We start from the raw sequence: 17939 nt of genomic DNA, 5'->3' as shown, positions 1-17939 counted from the left end.
GTACCTGAAGGTGGCTGACAAAGCGATGTCCACTTCCACCCTGAGAGTGTAGAGCTGTGTATCGCCCACAGCTACAACCTGCCTGGCAAATAGGAACTCTGGCTCACCCAATTGGGTCATTTCATCTGCAATCAGGAGCAGTTGTTTGCTCTGGGAGCTCACAGGGTTGGATGCAGTTACCTAGGACACAAATAAAAAGCAATTTTAAGACATTAGGTTTAAATAAGGCCATTCAACTAGTATTCGCTGCAGCTCTCAACCCTGACCCAGAACGGGATAAGCGGCAGAAATTGAATTCATTATAATGCATTCATCCATTTTCTATACTGCTTGTCCAGCTGGAGTCTATCCCAGCTGACTTTGTGCAAGGGGCGAGGTATACTGATGGCCAGCCAATCGCAGATTGATGAGAATCAATAGGACAAAAAGAGTGTGTAACAATGCATCATGTGCATTGTGAATTTTGTAATCATTTTATCAAACTATTTTCTTAACAAACATTGACACATTTTTTAATATCTTGTTATATATCACAAAAGTTATTCCAAAATTGAACACCAATAAGGTTGCTTGAATCACACAAAGAACGTCCAAGACTACACCCCACAATCAAAAATACAAAATGGTTTGTCCACCTGGATAGCGGCAAACATAGCATGCAACACTTCACTCAACACAGACGTCATAACATAATCAAAGATGACATTTAAGCATTCACACACGGCACCAACATTTTGGATCAAGGATGAGGTGATAGAAAAAAAGGAGAACATATAATAAATCCACGTGTGGCAGCATAAAAAAAAGTTATGTACAGGTTTAATTTCTGAATCGCATTGCCCATAACTGTGGTGCGTTCAAGGACCTTTGATTAAAATTAGAAACAGAGGCTACACACGTTTTCAAAGAAAGGGGAGCCCTAATTCCAAGAATATACACTAATAATAATATAATCATGTATTATTTTGATTTGTATCATCCACTGATTATAATCCTACACATATTAACTAACTTTGCACACTGAAGTAAAAGGTAGCTTAACAGATTTATAATCGTATTTAAGTGAATGAGGACAGGTTACAAGTTCATTTTAATTCATATTCTGGCCATGTTATATCAAATTGTTTTGCTTTTTTTTTTAAACACTTGTTTTTTCAATCAATCAATCAATCAATCAATGTTTATTTATATAGCCCTAAATCACAAGTGTCTCAAAGGGCTGCACAAGCCACAACGACATCCTCGGTATAGCCCACATAAGGGCAAGGAAAAACTCACCCCAGTGGGACGTCGATGTGAATGACTATGAGAAACCTTGGAGAGGACCGCATATGTGGGTAACCCCCCCCCTCTAGGGAGACCGAATGCAATGGATGTCGAGTGGGTCTAACATAATATTGTGAGAGTCCAGTCCATAGTGGATCCAGCATAACAGTAAGAGTCCAGTCCACAGTGGGGTCAGCAGGAAACCATCCCGAGCGGAGACGGGTCAGCAGCGCAGAGATGTTCCCAACCAATATACAGGCGAGCGGTCCACCCCGGGTCCCGACCCCGGACAGCCAGCATCAAATTTAAACCCAAATTAGCGTTTCTCTAGATATGGTCCAGATATGTTAATCCCATCAATACAAAAATATAATTAAGGTTTTTAAAAAGATGGTTTCAACCAAATCCATGCAATAAAGAGTTTTTTTAGTGAATGTAAACATAGCAAGTGTGTGTGTATGGGGCGTCAACGTTGGGTTTAGGGTGGGATGGGGGTCCCTTCAGAAGTCTTATGTATGGGGGCCCAAAAACACGTTTGAAACGGAAAATATAATCTATTTCATCAATGATGATTTTGTTTTTCAAAAATGTTGGGATTAAAATAGTAATATTTTGATGGAATGTGCTCCTGTGATAGTTTTTCTACAAACCCCGTTTCCATATGAGTTGGGAAATTGTGTTAGATGTAAATATAAGCGGAATACAATGATTTGCCAATCCTTTTCAACCCATATTCAATTGAATGCACTACAAAAACAAGATATTTGATGTTCAAACTCATAAACTTTTTTTTTTTTTTTTGCAAATAATAATTAACTTAGAATTTCATGGCTGCAACACGTGCCAAAGTAGTTGGGAAAGGACATGCTCACCACTGTGTTACATCACCTTTTCTTTTAACAACACTCAGTAAACATTTGGGAACTGAGGAGACACATTTTTTAAGCTTCTCAGGTGGAATTCTTTCCCATTCTTGCTTGATGTCCAGCTTAAGTTGTTCAACAGTCCGGGGGTCTCTGTTGTGGTATTTTAGGCTTCATAATGCGCCACACATTTTCAATGGGAGACAGGTCTGGACTTCAGGCAGGCCAGTCTAGTACCCGCACTCTTTTACTATGAAGCCACGTTGATGTAACACGTGGCTTGGTATTGTCTTGCTGAAATAAGCAGGGGCGTCCATGGTAGCGTTGCTTGGATGGACATATGTTGCTCCAAAACCTGTATGTACCTTTCAGCATTAATGGCGCCTTCACAGATGTGTAAGTTACCCATGTCTTGGGCACTAATACACCCCCATACCATCACAGACGCTGGCTTTTCAACTTTGTGCCTATAACAATCCGGATGGTTCTTTTCCTCTTTGGTCCGGAGGACACGACGTCCACAGTTTCCAAAAATAATTTGAAATGTGGACTCGTCAGACCACAGAACACTTTTCCACTTTGTATCAGTCCATCTTAGATGAGCTCAGGCCCAGCAAAGCCGACGGCGTTTCTGGGTCTTGTTGATAAACGGTTTCCGCCTTGCATAGGAGAGTTTTAACTTGCACTTACAGATGTAGCGACCAACTGTAGTTACTGACAGTAGGTTTCTGAAGTGTTCCTGAGCCAATGTGGTGATATCCTTTACACACTGATGTCTCTTGTTGATGCAGTACAGCCTGAGGGATCGAAGGTCACAGGCTTAGCTGCTTACTTCCAGTGATTTTTCCAGATTCTCTGAACCCTTTGATGATATTACGGACCGTAGATGGTGAAATCCCTAAATTCCTTGCAATAGCTGGTTGAGAAAGGTTTTTCTTAAACTGTTCAACAATTTGCTCACGCATTTGTTGACAAAGTGGTGACCCTCGCCCCATCCTTGTTTGAGAATGACTGAGCATTTCATGGAATCTACTTTTATACCCAATAATGGCACCCACCTGTTCCCAATTTGCCTGTTCACTTGGGGGATGTTCCAAATAAGTGTTTGATGAGCATTCCTCAACTTTATCAGTATTTATTGCCACCTTTCCCAACTTCTTTGTCACGTGTTGCTGGCATCAAATTCTAAAGTTAATGATTATTTGCAAAAACATTTTTTTTATCAGTTTGAACATCAAATATGTTGTCTTTGTAGCATATTTAACTGAATATGGGTTGAAAATGATTTGCAAATCATTGTATTCCGTTTATATTTGCATCTAACACAATTTCCCAACTCATATGGAAACGGGGTTTGTAATAAAGACATCAATTGCATAATGCAGCAAATTGTTTCATTGCATTCAAAAATGTGCCAGCACCTGCAATTTGTTATAACTTTTGCAATATGTAACAAGTTGTTACAAAATGCGGCAAAAGAAAAAAAGTTTAATAATTATATTATGAAATGCAGCCGATTATTACAAAATGTAGCTTTGTCACATAATGAGGTGGAAATGTATTACATTTTACAGTGTTACCTTGAGCTTGTACTCAGCCGCTTTCTTGAAGACCACACTGTAAGATTCTCCTTCATACGCAAACGTCTCCAGGTTGTCAATCACCCAGGAGAATGTAACTGATGAGCCGCTCTCTACTTTGGCTGAAAAAGACTAATGTAATAAAAGAATATGTAATGTTATATGGGAATATGTAAAGGACTTCAAGTGGATGAGACTGACTGAAATTAATTTCGTCACCTGAGGGATGTCCACAAGCATCCTCTGGTGCTCACTTGGCTCCACGCTGAGCCCTGACACTCCTTCATAGCCACAAATCGTCACATTCAAACTCTGAGAACCAACGTCATCCGTCACGCGGATGTTCAGTGTCTGAACCCCCACTGAGGGTAGGACCAGCGTCACAGAGGAGAACCATGCGTCCCCAGACTGGCCCTTGCATTCAGGCAGGGCTTCGGTGCAAGATGGACTGAAGCGAAGTCCGGTTTGGAGCACCGGGCCGGACCATGAGCACCTGGCGTTCTCTCCCCTTAGAACTTTGACAACAATGACAGTTGGGGCGTTAATTTGAAGGTGGATGCGGTTATTTTCATCCAAAGGAGGGTGGATGATGCTCAGCCCAAATGTAGAGCTCACACTCGGCGTCAGGGCCTCCATGTGAGAGGAGGTGGTTGTTTCCGCCTGGCCAAACATCTCCTCGGTACCGTGAAGGGTGTCTGCGTACAACAGTCTCACATTGCACACCACGCCATCCACCCAGTGGCCGCCTGGGGGCATAGAAGTAAGACCTCCCTCCCACCAGCCCCCCCACGCCGTCCCCCGCAGAGACAGGTAACTTTGTCGCCATGGTGAATTCAAGGACGCCTCGTTGGAAAGGCAATGCAGGAAAGTCCCAGGTTTACGAGTGTGTTGTATGGCGACAATATCATCAGGGTACACCATGATGGCTTCCTGTGGAAGAAGCACCTGCGGTAAGGAACAAGAGTAAATACATGGTTGTAGACCACCACTGTGAACACCACTAGATCTGCTAATAGTCCCAATAACAGGTGCTAAATAGCATGCACAAATAAAGAAAATGTGTGTGATTTACTAAGACTGTACAATTAATAACAAGTGCAAAAGTGGTGCAGATTTAAATTAGGTTTTTTTTTCCCCTCTACAAAACTCTTGTAAGTACACCTCTGCATAACATTGTATCTTTATCAACATTAAAGAAAACATAGAACAAAAAAAAAATATGGATCAAATTACAAAAAATGATTAACTTTATGAACATTGTTTTTCGTCTTTAACAGAAAAGATTTAAAGTGCATCAATTTTCCTGAATTAAAAAAAAAATAAATCTTTTAAGCAAAACATTTTTTGACCGACGTCTACCATTTAATACTGAAACATTTAATTAGATAAACAATTAATTTTAATACATTTGAATTCATCAGCAACATTAACTCAGGAGCATAATATTTAAAACACTTTAATCTACAAAACAAACAAAAAACTAAAATTTGACCAGATTTTTTGGGTTTGATCAAAATAAGGAAGCCAGGATGAAGGGCTACCATGAGCAAATTTTTTCATGTTTGAATTTTTGAAGCGAGGTTAGAAGCGAGATGAAGCATGATGCTGCATGACACGGATAAAGCATGTTCCCAGGGTCACACGCGTGCTTCTAGCATCACACCGCGACCCCCCAGGTGAAATTACTGGACTGTAGACTATCCATCCATCCATCCATCCAATTTCTACGGCTCGCGGGGGTTGCTGGAGCCTATCCCAGCTGCACACGGCCGGAAGGCGGGGTACACCCTGGACAAGTCGCCACCTCATCACAGGGCCAACACAGATAGACAGACAACTTTCACACTCACATTTATTCACTAGGGCCAATTTAGTGTTGCCAATCAACCTATCCCCAGGTGCATGTCTTTGGAGGTGGGAGGAAGCCGGAGTACCCGGAGGGAACCCACGCAGTTACAGGGAGAACATGCAAACTCCACACAGAAAGATCCAGAGCTCGGGATCGAACCCAGGACCTTCGTTTTGTGAGGCAGACGTACTAACCCCTGTACTGCCCGACTATAGACTACTATTTTTATTTGCTTACTCACGCTTAAAGTTTCCAGGTCTGCCAAGGGTCTTATTCTCAAAGGTAAGTCTGCCACCAAGTGGTAAAAGGGAGTAATCGATGAGTATCTGGGTGGTAACGCAAAGCGTCGGACCCCTGTTGCTGAGATGTAGGGACTACATGGACTGCTGTTGGGGAGACAACATTCTAGAATGTGACACCAGTACTGGCCCACACTGCAAGCTCCTGTTGTGTTGCACAGCGGAGCCACTGAGCAGCAGCTGAACGGATTCAGGAGCGAGCGGCAACCTAAAGGAGCAAAGTAATTCGTTTGTGATCGATCATCAGATATTTACAAATAAATGTTGCAGTCTGCTGCACCTGGAGGTACGAGGTGTTGGCTGGGGCTGCAATAGGGTCGAAGGATTTGGACGCGGGCCAGGGAGGCAGTCGGGCCGGGGTGGACCACAAGTTCCAGAGATGTAAGTTGACCTGTATGGCTGAACCACAGACCTGGAAACAACTGCATCTGTGGACAAAAATCAATATTCAGAATTCTGTTAAACGTCCGATCAGGTCAGTCTTACTCGATCTGACCAAGCTAACTGATGAAGCCTACTTGGATGAGAGGCGAAACGCTTTCTAAGACAAACTGAACAGTCCAGTTGCCATCAATTGAATGCTCTGAGAATACAATGACCTTGATGAAAGAGAACATCCACAGTTATACTTGCAGTGGAAACCCTTCGACTATTATTGTCTGATTCCACTTCACACAACAATGCATTAGGTCAGGGGTTGGCAACCTTTACCACTCAAAGAGCCATTTTGACCCATTTCACAAATTAAAGAAAACAATGGGAGCCACAAAACTCTTGAAATTAAAAAGGAAATAACACTGCATACAAAGTTTTTTTGCTTTGTGCTATGTATAAACCAGGGGTCTCAGACACGCGGCCCGCACCTTAATAAGAACATTTAATGTTAGTGCGGCCCGCGAGTTTTATATGAATGGTGCTTAACAGCGTCATACTTGCCAACCTTCCCGATTTTTCCAGTAGATTCTTGTATTTCAGGGCAACTATTCTCTCGAATGTCTGCTGATTTTCACCCTAACAACACTAATCAGGGTGTGCCATGATGGCACTGCCTTTAGCGCCCTCTACAGTCTGTACTAACAGCGTGCCAGCCCAGTTCCATGTTGTATGAGGCTTCTGTACACACACATAAGTGACTGCAAGGCATACTTGGTCAACAGCCATACAGGTTACACTGAGGGTGGCGATATAAACAACTTTAACACTCTTACTAATATGCGCCACAATGTGAACCCACACCAAACAAGAATGACAAACACATTTTGGGAGAACATCCGCACCGTAACACAACATAAACACAACAGAACAAATACCCAGAATCCCATGCATCCCTAACTCTTCCGGGCTACATTGTACACCCCCGCTACCACCAAACCCCCCCCTCCGTGCGTTGGTTGAGGTGGGCGGGGTTTGGTGGTAGCGGGGGTGTATAATGTAGCCCAGAGGGTCGGCAAGTATGCAGCTGAGCCGCATCAGAGTGATCAAAGAGCCGCATGCGGCTCCGGAGCCGCGGGTTGCCGACCCCTGCATTAGGTGATCGAGATTAGTCTATCGATACCAGGGATTGGTATTCTGTATTTTTTTTAGGTACTCCCGACTTCTGTTGGTACCACCGCGTTTGATTCATGTAAAATCAAACGGTACCCGGCCTCGAATTTTTACTTTTTAAGGTCAATGCAAGTGTTGCCTTAAAAGAGGGCTCATATTTTAGGGCACCAAGGCAAGTTGGAAGGGCAGCAAGGCAAACAGTATTTTCTTTTGAGGCAGGGACTCCAAAGCATGCATGCATGCATATATATATTCATTTTACACATTCATTTTAATGGCAAAGACTACTTCCAGACTCGGCAACACATCGTAGTCCATACACTACTGCCATCTAATGTCTTGGAATGGAAACTGATGAGACTCAGTGTTGCATTCGGTTTGCATGTTTGCAATGGTTGTTTCCTCAGTAGAAGTGGAATGACAGGAAGCGGCAGAAGCAGCATGCGGGTAAGAATCTTTTACTTTCACTGGCAAGGCAAAAAGACAAAACAAACAGCGTGACGTCTGGATGTGCACAAGGTGCCCAAGTAATATTAGCAAGAGCTAGCAACAACGTAAACAGTAGCCTGTGGTGAATAAAAATCCCGCAAGGACTGGCAGGGTGACATGGGTATGTATATAAAGGGGAGTGATTGGTGGCGGCAGCAGGTGGGGACACTAATCATTAAACAGAAAGCGGTGTGTCTAATCAGCACATCTAGCAACAAGAAAGTAAACAAAAGGAGAGAACACTGAAACAGAAATATATCTAAAACAATATATGGCCTCACTTGACAGGTCACAGAAGTGTAGGGAAACAAGACAGCACAGTTATCATTCTCAGCTCAGTGATGTGTCAAATACAGTGTTGGGACTAACGCGTTACAAAGTAACGCGTTAGTGTAACGCCGTTAGTTTCGGCGGTAACTAGTAATCTAACGCGTTATTTTTTATATTCAGTAACTCAGTTACCGTTACTACATGATGCGTTACTGCGTTATTTTACGTTATTTTTTATGTAGTATAAAGTGTGTTTTATCGGAGCGCTGCTGTGTCATCGTTCTGATTCTTCTTGTGTCACAAGCCGGAGAAGAGAGAGAGACATGCGCTCTGTGTGTGTGTGTGTGAGTGTGGGGAGGGAGGGGCGTGTCTGATCATGGCGGAGCCAGAAGTCGAGTTTGCTAACATGGAGATATTTTCACTACTTTTCTTTTGTCGAGCACAAAGAAAAGAACATTTTAGTTAAATGTAAATGGTGCTTTGGATCTAAGATCCCATCTACTGCCCAAAACAGCAATTCAAATCTGTTGAAACAAGCTACATAAGCAACATGCTTCGACGAAGCTAGTAAAGAGCTAGAGACTCTGATGCCACTTCACCTCCACCACCACCACTTAAGGATTAACTCTGCCTCTGCTCATCATTCACCGCTGAAGGTACACACACTCTGTCAATCAATGTTCCCTCTAATTGTTCATGTGTGTGAGCAAACGCAAAAACTCCCTGAGCATTCAGTGGAGCCCATGTGAGCAACTTTAGACGTGCACACTGTGGCTACACCAGCAGCACACCTGTCCCAAACCTGACTAAATAACAAGTTCAATCTCCATCCATCCATCCATTTTCTACCGCTTGTCCCTTTCGGGGTCGCTGGAGCCTATCTCAGCTGCATTCGGGCGGAAGGCAGGGTACACCCTGGACAAGTCCCGACCTCATCACAGGGCCAACACAGATACACAGACAACATTCTCTTATTATTATAATCAAATGACAGCAGTCATTTCCATTTCTAATATAAGTGTTTAGGCCCACTTACAATGACAATAGCAACAAATATTGTTTTTCATGAACTGTGTACTTATATTGTTTGTCTGGGAGGAGGTCCTGCTTTGGAAATAATTTGTACCCCTTTTAGACATTGCATTTAGTTCCCATTAAAACATTCACATGTTGCACAATGAGATGTAAGCAGATGTGTACATTCCTGCAACTTCCTGTTTTAAAAAAAAATATTTTTATTAGTATTTATTTAATATACTAACAGCATTTAATGATTAATATTTATAAATTAAGATTCCTAATAAATGACACTAGAATAAGCACACATTTGATTGGTAAATCATAGTGTAACGACCTGGAATTACACTTTATGTGTGGTGTTGGAGTTGTCCGACTTTTTGTGTGGCTGTAAACGCATCACTGGCTAAGTGCCATATGTGCAAGTGTTGGCGCACGTGAGAAAGTGTGAGTGGCTGCTGTTGATATAACAAAGTTACTTTTGGTCTGGTTTGTACTGCAGAAAATGACCACTTTTGCTAGATATATATTTTTTTACTAATGTTTTGGTGATGTGTTTATGGCCGACAATAAAGAGTTTTGCTCAGTAAAGTGATGGATGGAATTCATGTCCTCAAAGCGTCTCGACAGACGTTACAATATTTGAACAATGATGACGAAAACGGTTTTCTCTGTCGTGTCCGTGTCGTGTCAAAAATTGTTATGCGCTTATTTTTTTATTTGATTTTGTGCATGGCATAGATTTGCCGTGCGCAGAGGACGCTTGAGCAGTGCGCAATTGCACAGGCGCGCTCCTGAGAGGGAACTTTGCTGTCAATTCTCTTATATACTCTTTCATTCTAGACTTCTAGAGTGTTTGATTATCACATCACTCTAAATGTATAGACTATAAAGTTCACAAACATAAAGAGGGATGCTAGTGGGCCAGGCCAATCTTTCCTTATCTCTAAACTAAAACTGGGGAAATGTGTAGAATGTTCTGGGCTTCAGACATGATTTTGTATCAGAATTACTTGAGGAAGAAAATGCCTGGTTAGGCTTTGTGTATGTAGTGTGTGCCTTTCTTGGTTTACATCTATGCTGTTATTATGCTGTTTGTTATTTATGTACGTTATGTTGCAGCTATTTAAAATAGTTTTGTCAATTTGTTCTGGCCAGAAACAAATTGGCCTTTGTAACATATCTTTGTCTTTGTGTGTTGTATGTAGAGCACATTGCTTAGCAGAGTTCAGTGATGCAAATGCATGTCAAGTTGATCAACACATTGTATTATTCTCCAGTCCAATAACAGTACTGAAATGAAGGCTAAAAGGGCATTAATGGGAGCTTTAAAAAAAAAAAAGAAGAAAAAAAGAAGTAACTAAATAGTTACTTTTCACAGTAACGCATTACTTTTTGGTGTAAGTAACTGAGTTAGTAACTGAGTTACTTTTGAAATGAAGTAACTAGTAACTGTAACTAGTTACTGGTTTTCAGTAACCAACCCAACACTGGTTAAATAAAACAAACTGAAACTTTACTAATTAACAAATAACATTTAGTAACACATGAACACACACTAGAGTACCGAAAGTTGATTCCATTGAGTACCTGTATCGATTTGGGTATCGGTCAATATGTGAAAAGTACCCATCCCTAATCAGTGGTCTGTATTAAATATAAAATACGTATTGAAAAAACCTGGACATTTTACTGACCTCCACTACAAATTGTTCACTGTCTGGTAGAGTAAGGAGGGGGTCAATCTGGAACTGATGGTAGATGCCAGTCATCAGAACCACTCCTACAAGGTAACTGTCCAGGTCTGGTGAATATTCTAGGACATCAAGGCAGTTATCATGAGTAAGAATAATTCTTGCAACAGAAAGTATTTCTACTGACGCTTACCATCCAAGCGGTTCTCACATAAAAAGCGATGCTGTTGACTACAAGGCATTGTCTTCCATTCTCCAGCTCTTCCCAGTGCCATCTGAGGACATTCTCCGAGTTTCTCACCGACGTCTCCATCTCTTGCGGACTCCACAAGCCCACCAAGGTTTGGTCCTCCTGCACTTGCTCCCTTCAGCCAAACCCACACCGTGCTCTCCCTGACCATGAAGAACAGAAGTGGCAGTTAATTATGTTTTTGAGACGGAGGGCATCGGAGGACTTTCGCCAACTGAGACAAATAACATCAGCTGAAGGGAAATATTAAAATGTTTTCTCCTCACTTTGGAGGACAAGAACATGTTTAATAGTATACACTACACTATGTTGTATATATTATGTTATATTAGGGATGTCCCAATCAACGTTTTAGATGCGATGTCTGATTCGATCTAATAGATTATAGTAGAAAAAATGTTTAATAGCAAGTAACTCAAGTAAACACATTCTTACATCTTTAAATTTAGAATTTGATAGTATTGTTGTTAATCACATGATGCATTAAATTAGTTTTTTTTGAATGCTTCACACGGTTTTTTTAAATGAAATAAAAAGGTTAGTGCACAATAAATAAACAAAAAATACTATTGGTTCCCATTTAAAGTCTTCTTGTATCCAGACCTGAGTTTGTTAACAATAACAAAAAACACCAAAAATTACTTTGTTATAATAAGGACAAGAACTAGAAAAATGTCCATTGAATCACTTTAGTATTATTTATATACTGATACTATACTAGGAATCAACATCTGAATCGATCATCCCTACTTTACATTAACGTTTTAATTAGGGATGTCTGATAATGGCTTTTTGCCGATATCCGATATTGTCCAACTCTTTAATTACGATACCGATATCAACCGATACCGATATCAACCGATATATACAGTCGTGGAATTAACACATTATTATGCCTAATTTGGACAACCAGGTATGGTGAAGATAAGGTACTTTTTAAAAAAATTAGTAAAATAAAATAAGATAAATAAATTAAAAACATTTTCTTGAATAAAAAAGAAAGTAAATCAATATAAATACAGTTACATAGAAACTAGTAATTAATGAAAATGAGTAAAATTAACTGTTAAAGGTTAGTACTATTAGTGGACCAGCAGCACCCACAGTCATGTGTGCTTACGGACTGTATCCCTTGCAGACTGTATTGATATATATTGATATATAATGTAGGAACCAGAATATTAATAACAGAAAGAAACAACCCTTTTGTGTGAATGAGTGTAAATGGGGGAGGGAGGTTTTTTGGGTTGGTGCACTAATTGTAAGTGTATCTTGTGTTTTTTATGTTCATTTAATTAAAAAAAAACAAAAAACAAAAAAACGATACCGATAATTAAAAAAAAACGATACCGATAATTTCCGATATTACATTTTAACGCATTTATTGGCCGATAATATCATCTCTAGTTTTAATGGTTGTGAGCTTTTCGTGTCGTCCTGCTCGGTGTGTGTGTGTGTATAGCGTACTTGGCTGTTCTTGTTCCTCTAATCCTCCAGTGATAATATTACTTGGAATAAACTTTTTTGTTTGTTTGTTTTTTTCACAATGGCGGTGAGGATTAGTATTTTAGAAGCCTCTTCACACTGTGGATAGACAACATGCTCATTGCAGCTTGCTCTCAAATCCCAGCCGGTGTTCTGGCAAGACAGAATTGCACTTTGGCATGTATGTAACAGGGTATATGGAAATGTCATTGTATGTCCCTGAGCGGGCATCCCTTTTATATTCATGTTATAATGTATTAATGGCAATAAATATTAAATCTTATGAAATTATGAATATTGTTAAATAATATCAATCAATCAAAGTTTATTTATATAGCCCTTAATCACAAGGGTCTCAAAAAAGGATGCATTATTTTAGCACTTATAATGTTAAAAGATATGTATTACCCACAATTGTTTTGTATTACCCACAATTGGGGCAGTACAGCTCGGTTGGTAGAGTGGCCGTGCCAGCAACTTGAGGGTTCCAGGTTCGATCCCCGCTTCTGCCATCCTAGTCACTGCTGTTGTGACCTTGGGCAAGACACTTTACCCACCTGCTCCCAGTGCCACCCACACTGGTTCAAATGTAACTTAGGGTTTTACTTTGTAAAAGCGCTTTGAGTCACTAGAGAAAAGCGCTATATAAATATAATTCACTTCACTTGTGTCCAGCTCACACATCTGAGACAGAGTCCATGCAGTAGTGTACTTACACAGAGAAGGAGTGCTGGAGGAAGTCCTGCACGTCCAAAGTGTCAGCAGCCGCCACGTCTCCGCCATGAGTCTGCTGACAAGAATCCGAAGCTTCGGACCACGTGGACGCCTTTTTAGAGAGCCAGAAGCATCGCAGGCTCGGCAGGTGGATCTGTCCACCTTTTGGACAGGGAACGTCTTCTGCAGGGTGCCCTTAGTCACACACAAGGAAGTCAATGTTTAGCATAATTACCAGGCTCTGTGAAATGTGCAGTCATGCTTTAATAAAGTTATATTATTGCAAAATGCAAAATGTTCTATATATATATATATATTTATTTTTTTTTACAAAAAATATTAACGAGACTAATTAGTAGACACAATTATTTTTAATGACAAAACCCACAATTTGTAGTGAGTATGTTTGCCTTAAAGGCCATGAACTATATTTAATGCATATGAACTTACTTGTGTGTTATTTCCCAGCCAATCAGTGAAGAAAGCTACTGATAATGATGTTGTGTTTTTGTTTTATTTTGATCAGGCTTAACAAAGTTAATATGTTTATATCAATCAATCAATCAATGTTTATTTATATAGCCCTAAATCACAAGTGTCTCAAAGGGCTGCACAAGCCACAACGACATCATCGGTACAAAGCCCACATAAGGGCAAGGAAAAACTCACCCCAGTGGGACGTCGATGTGAATGACTATGAGAAACCTTGGAGAGGACCGCATATGTGAGTAACCCCCCCCTCTAGGGGAGACCGAAAGCAATGGATGTCGAGTGGGTCTGACATAATATTGTGAGAGTCCAGTCCATAGTGGATCCAACATAATAGTAAGAGTCCAGTCCATAGTTATTATACTTGCACAAGTAGGAAAAAGCAGATCTAGATTAATCCAATCACATCAATTACCAGTTTGCTCATTTTCTGTGTTTTCAATAAGGAAAGAATAGAGTATAGTAGGGTTAATAGAAAGAGGTTGTGGATAGCTTGACTTCAATTAATATGGAATCAAAATGACAAGAAATTGAACACTTTGAAATTGAATACAATTAACGGAAATTATATTTTACCAGTTATTTTTTATTCTTACTGATTATGGTTTGACTTAATTGGAACATACAGGTACAATATGTACCTGTATTCCAATTTCTGATTAAAATATGTCCAAAAAGGAGTAGGAAGAAGCAGCGCTTGTTTAATCTTCCATTTCATAGCAATTTCTTACACATGTTTTTGTCAAATAAATAAATAATCATTACAAGTTCTCACTCTCTCAAGTGTTTATCATTACAGTAAAAATATTATTTCAAAAATTATTTTTTAATATCTTAGAATATAACTTCCCAACTCAAAGTTTTGAATTAGTGGCCTATAAATGTTTAGGGCTGATAAATATAAAAAAAAAAAAAATCAAAATCAAAAACCTTGCAAATGTAGTAACATTTAATATTCCAAGTTTTAAACCAATGTTAATAACAGTTTAAGTACACAAACAGGTATAGTTATTATTTTTAATATACAGTCACCCCATAGCACATCACGCTTCACCACAGCCACACTTTTTTTTAATAAATATTCTAAAAAATGTTTGTCCTAAATTAATTCAAGCATGAACATGGCTGAATGAACTAAAAATATCAATAATACAGTAGTATTGGCCACTAGAGTGAATACTTTCACCACACCTAGTGTGTGTGTGTGTGTGTGACAATCATTGGTACTTTCACTTTTAGAGGAGACCAAACCACTGCTCAGTATCGTGGCCACTGACTGGTTGGGCCTCAGGTAGAAATGCTATATTGGATTAAAAGAGTGTAAATGTAACATACCATACCATACCATACCATACCAACTTTATTTATAAAGCCCTTTTAAGACAAGCGCAGTTGAAAAACAAAGGGCTGTACACCACAAAGAAACGGAGGTAAAGGACAGACTAAAAAATAACATTTAAAACAGAAATAAAAATACACATTTAAAAAGCAAATATAAATTACCCTAAGAACAGTTTTGTTAGATAAAAACAATTTAAAAGTTAAAAACAGTTCAAAAATTTAAAAGCTAAAAACAGTTTAAAGTGTCATGCTGGGTTAAAAGCCAGTGAATAAAAATGGGTTTTAAGAAGGGTCTTAAAAATAGCCAAAGAAGGTGCCTGTCTCACATGTGACTAAAGGCTGTTATTTCATGTCTAGAAGGCTCACATAATGTTGAAAATAAATATTCAAAAGGCAGTGAACAGTTTGATATACTCTAGCTATGAAAATATTTGATGTATAATTAATGATTCATACTTGGTGGAAATTAATTTATCACGGTCACGTCCAGGATCAATTAACAGCGATAAAGGCACGACAGTATAGGACGAAGTGTAAATTGAATGCTACAATATTTATACATTAGCAACACAGACATTTACATTTTGTGGTCAAATATGCAAATACAAACCCCGTTTCCATATGAGTTGGGAAATTGTGTTAGATGTAAATATAAACGGAATACAATGACATGCAAATCATTTTCAACCCATATTCAGTTGAATATGCTACAAAGACAACATATTTGATGTTGATCTTTTTTTTTGCAAATAATCATTAACTTTAGAATTTGATGCCAGCAACACGTGACAAAGAAGTTGGGAAAGGTGGCAATAAATACTGATAAAGTTGAGGAATGCTCATCAAACACTTATTTGCAACATCCCACAGGTGAACAGGCTAATTGGGAACAGGTGGGTGCCATGATTGGGTATAAAAACAGCTTCCCAAAAAATGCTCAGTCTTTCACAAGAAAGGATGGGGCGAGGTACATCCTTTTGTCTACAACTGCGTGAGCAAATAGTCAAACAGTTTAAGAACAACGTTTCTCAAAGTGCAATTGCAAGAAATTTAGGGATTTCAACATCTACGGTCCATAATATCATCAAAAGGTTCAGAGAATCTGGAGAAATCACTCCACGTAAGTGGCATGGCCGGAAACCAACATTGAATGACCGTGACCTTCAATCCCTCATACGGCACTGTATCAAAAACCGACATCAATCTCTAAAGGATATCACCACATGGGCTCAGGAACACTTCAGAAAACCACTGTCACTAAATACAGTTCCTCGCTACATCTGTAAGTGCACGTTAAAGCTCTACTATGCAAAGCGAAAGCCATTTATCAACAACTTCCAGAAACGCCGCCGGCTTCTCTGGGCCCGAGATCATCTAAGATGGACTGATGCAAAGTGGAAAAGTGTTCTGTGGTCTGACGAGTCCACATTTCAAATTGTTTTTGGAAATATTCAACGTCGTGTCATCCGGACCAAAGGGGAAGCAAACCATCCAGACTGTTATCAACGCAAAGTTCAAAAGCCAGCATCTGTGATGGTATGCGGGTGCATTAGTGCCCAAGGCATGGGTAACTTACACATCTGTGAAGGCACCATTAATACTGAAAGGTACATAAAGGTTTTGGAACAACATATTCTGCCATCTAAGCGCCGTCTTTTTCATGGACGCCCCTACTATTTCAGCAAGACAATGCCAAGTCACGTTCAGCATGTGTTATAACAGCGTGGTTTCGTAAAAAAAGAGTGCGGGTACTTTCCAGGTCTGCCTGCAGTCCAGACCTGTCTCTCATTGAAAATGTGTGCCGCATTATGAAGCGTAAAATACGACAGCGGAGACCCCGGACTGTTTAACGACTGAAGCTCTACATAAAACAAAAATGGGAAAGAATTCCACTTTCAAAGCTTCAACAATTAGTTTCCTCAGTTCCCAATCGTTTATTGAGTGTTGTTAAAAGAAAAGGTGATGTAACACAGTGGTGAACATGCCCTTTCCCAACTACTTTGGTTTCAGCCATGACATTCTAAGTTAATTATCATTTGCAAAAGAAAAATAAAGTTTATGAGTTTGAACATCAAATATCTTGTCTTTGTAGTGCATTCAATTGAATATGGGTTGAAAAGTATTTGCAAATCATTGTATTCCGTTTATATTTACATCCAACACAATTTCCCAACTGATATGGAAACGGGGTTTGTACGGTATATAAACCCTGCAAACATTGGACTTCCCAACTGTGAGTCCCAAATCAGCACAATGAAGTTCAACTCAAGCTGTAAGGACAAATTCAGTTTCTCACCTCCTGCTGTGCTGATCAAAACCACACAAAGAATCTTCCATGCTTGCCTCTGTGGAGCGTGCATGACTTCCATTTGCATGAGAGGAGAGACGCATCACCCTCAATCCAAACAAGTCTCGCCCTCAGTGCCTAAAAAGTAACATGTTCGTCCTATATTTTGATTTTCCTACGTCTTTACTTGCTCTCACTTGCAAACGTCTGTGTGCCTCCGCCTGAATGCACACTGAGTTATGTTGATGTCTGCTACCGTCTCTTTGATCGCCCGGGTGACTTCTACTTTGTCTCTCAGCAACATCTATAGAAGTGGAGAGGACAGAGGCCCACGTTGCTCATTAGCATGTTGTAAAAGCAGACACAATGTAGTGAAGGTCAAACTCTGGTCATTCAGTATTGCATTTTTTGTTTTTTTTAAGAACATATAGAGCTATATGTTGCTTTGCAAAAGTAATTTTTGTCATTGCTGATGACCAACTATCATTTTTGACCTCGTCA

General features: G+C 39.8%; 1 protein-coding gene across 1 annotated transcript in view; it reads right to left on the bottom strand.

Moving 5' to 3' along the window:
* The window catches only part of pkd1b (polycystic kidney disease 1b), a 69946-nt gene extending 52435 nt beyond the window's left edge, over positions 1–17511 (bottom strand). Inside the window, exons 1-9 of the mRNA XM_061967873.1 lie at positions 17448–17511; positions 13324–13504; positions 11066–11265; positions 10876–10994; positions 6138–6285; positions 5800–6065; positions 3929–4654; positions 3710–3841; positions 5–150 (exon numbers count right to left, since the gene is read on the bottom strand). Coding sequence (XP_061823857.1) covers positions 5–150; positions 3710–3841; positions 3929–4654; positions 5800–6065; positions 6138–6285; positions 10876–10994; positions 11066–11265; positions 13324–13504; positions 17448–17511 — 1982 coding nt within the window. The remainder of the gene's footprint in view (positions 1–4; positions 151–3709; positions 3842–3928; positions 4655–5799; positions 6066–6137; positions 6286–10875; positions 10995–11065; positions 11266–13323; positions 13505–17447) is intronic.
* Between the last annotated feature and the right edge of the window lie 428 nt (positions 17512–17939).

This window comes from Nerophis lumbriciformis, linkage group LG11 (genome assembly GCF_033978685.3).
Source record: "Nerophis lumbriciformis linkage group LG11, RoL_Nlum_v2.1, whole genome shotgun sequence".
NCBI lineage: Eukaryota > Metazoa > Chordata > Actinopteri > Syngnathiformes > Syngnathidae > Nerophis > Nerophis lumbriciformis.
Note: the sequence above shows the minus strand (reverse complement) of the source record. Positions and strands in the feature narration are given on the sequence as shown.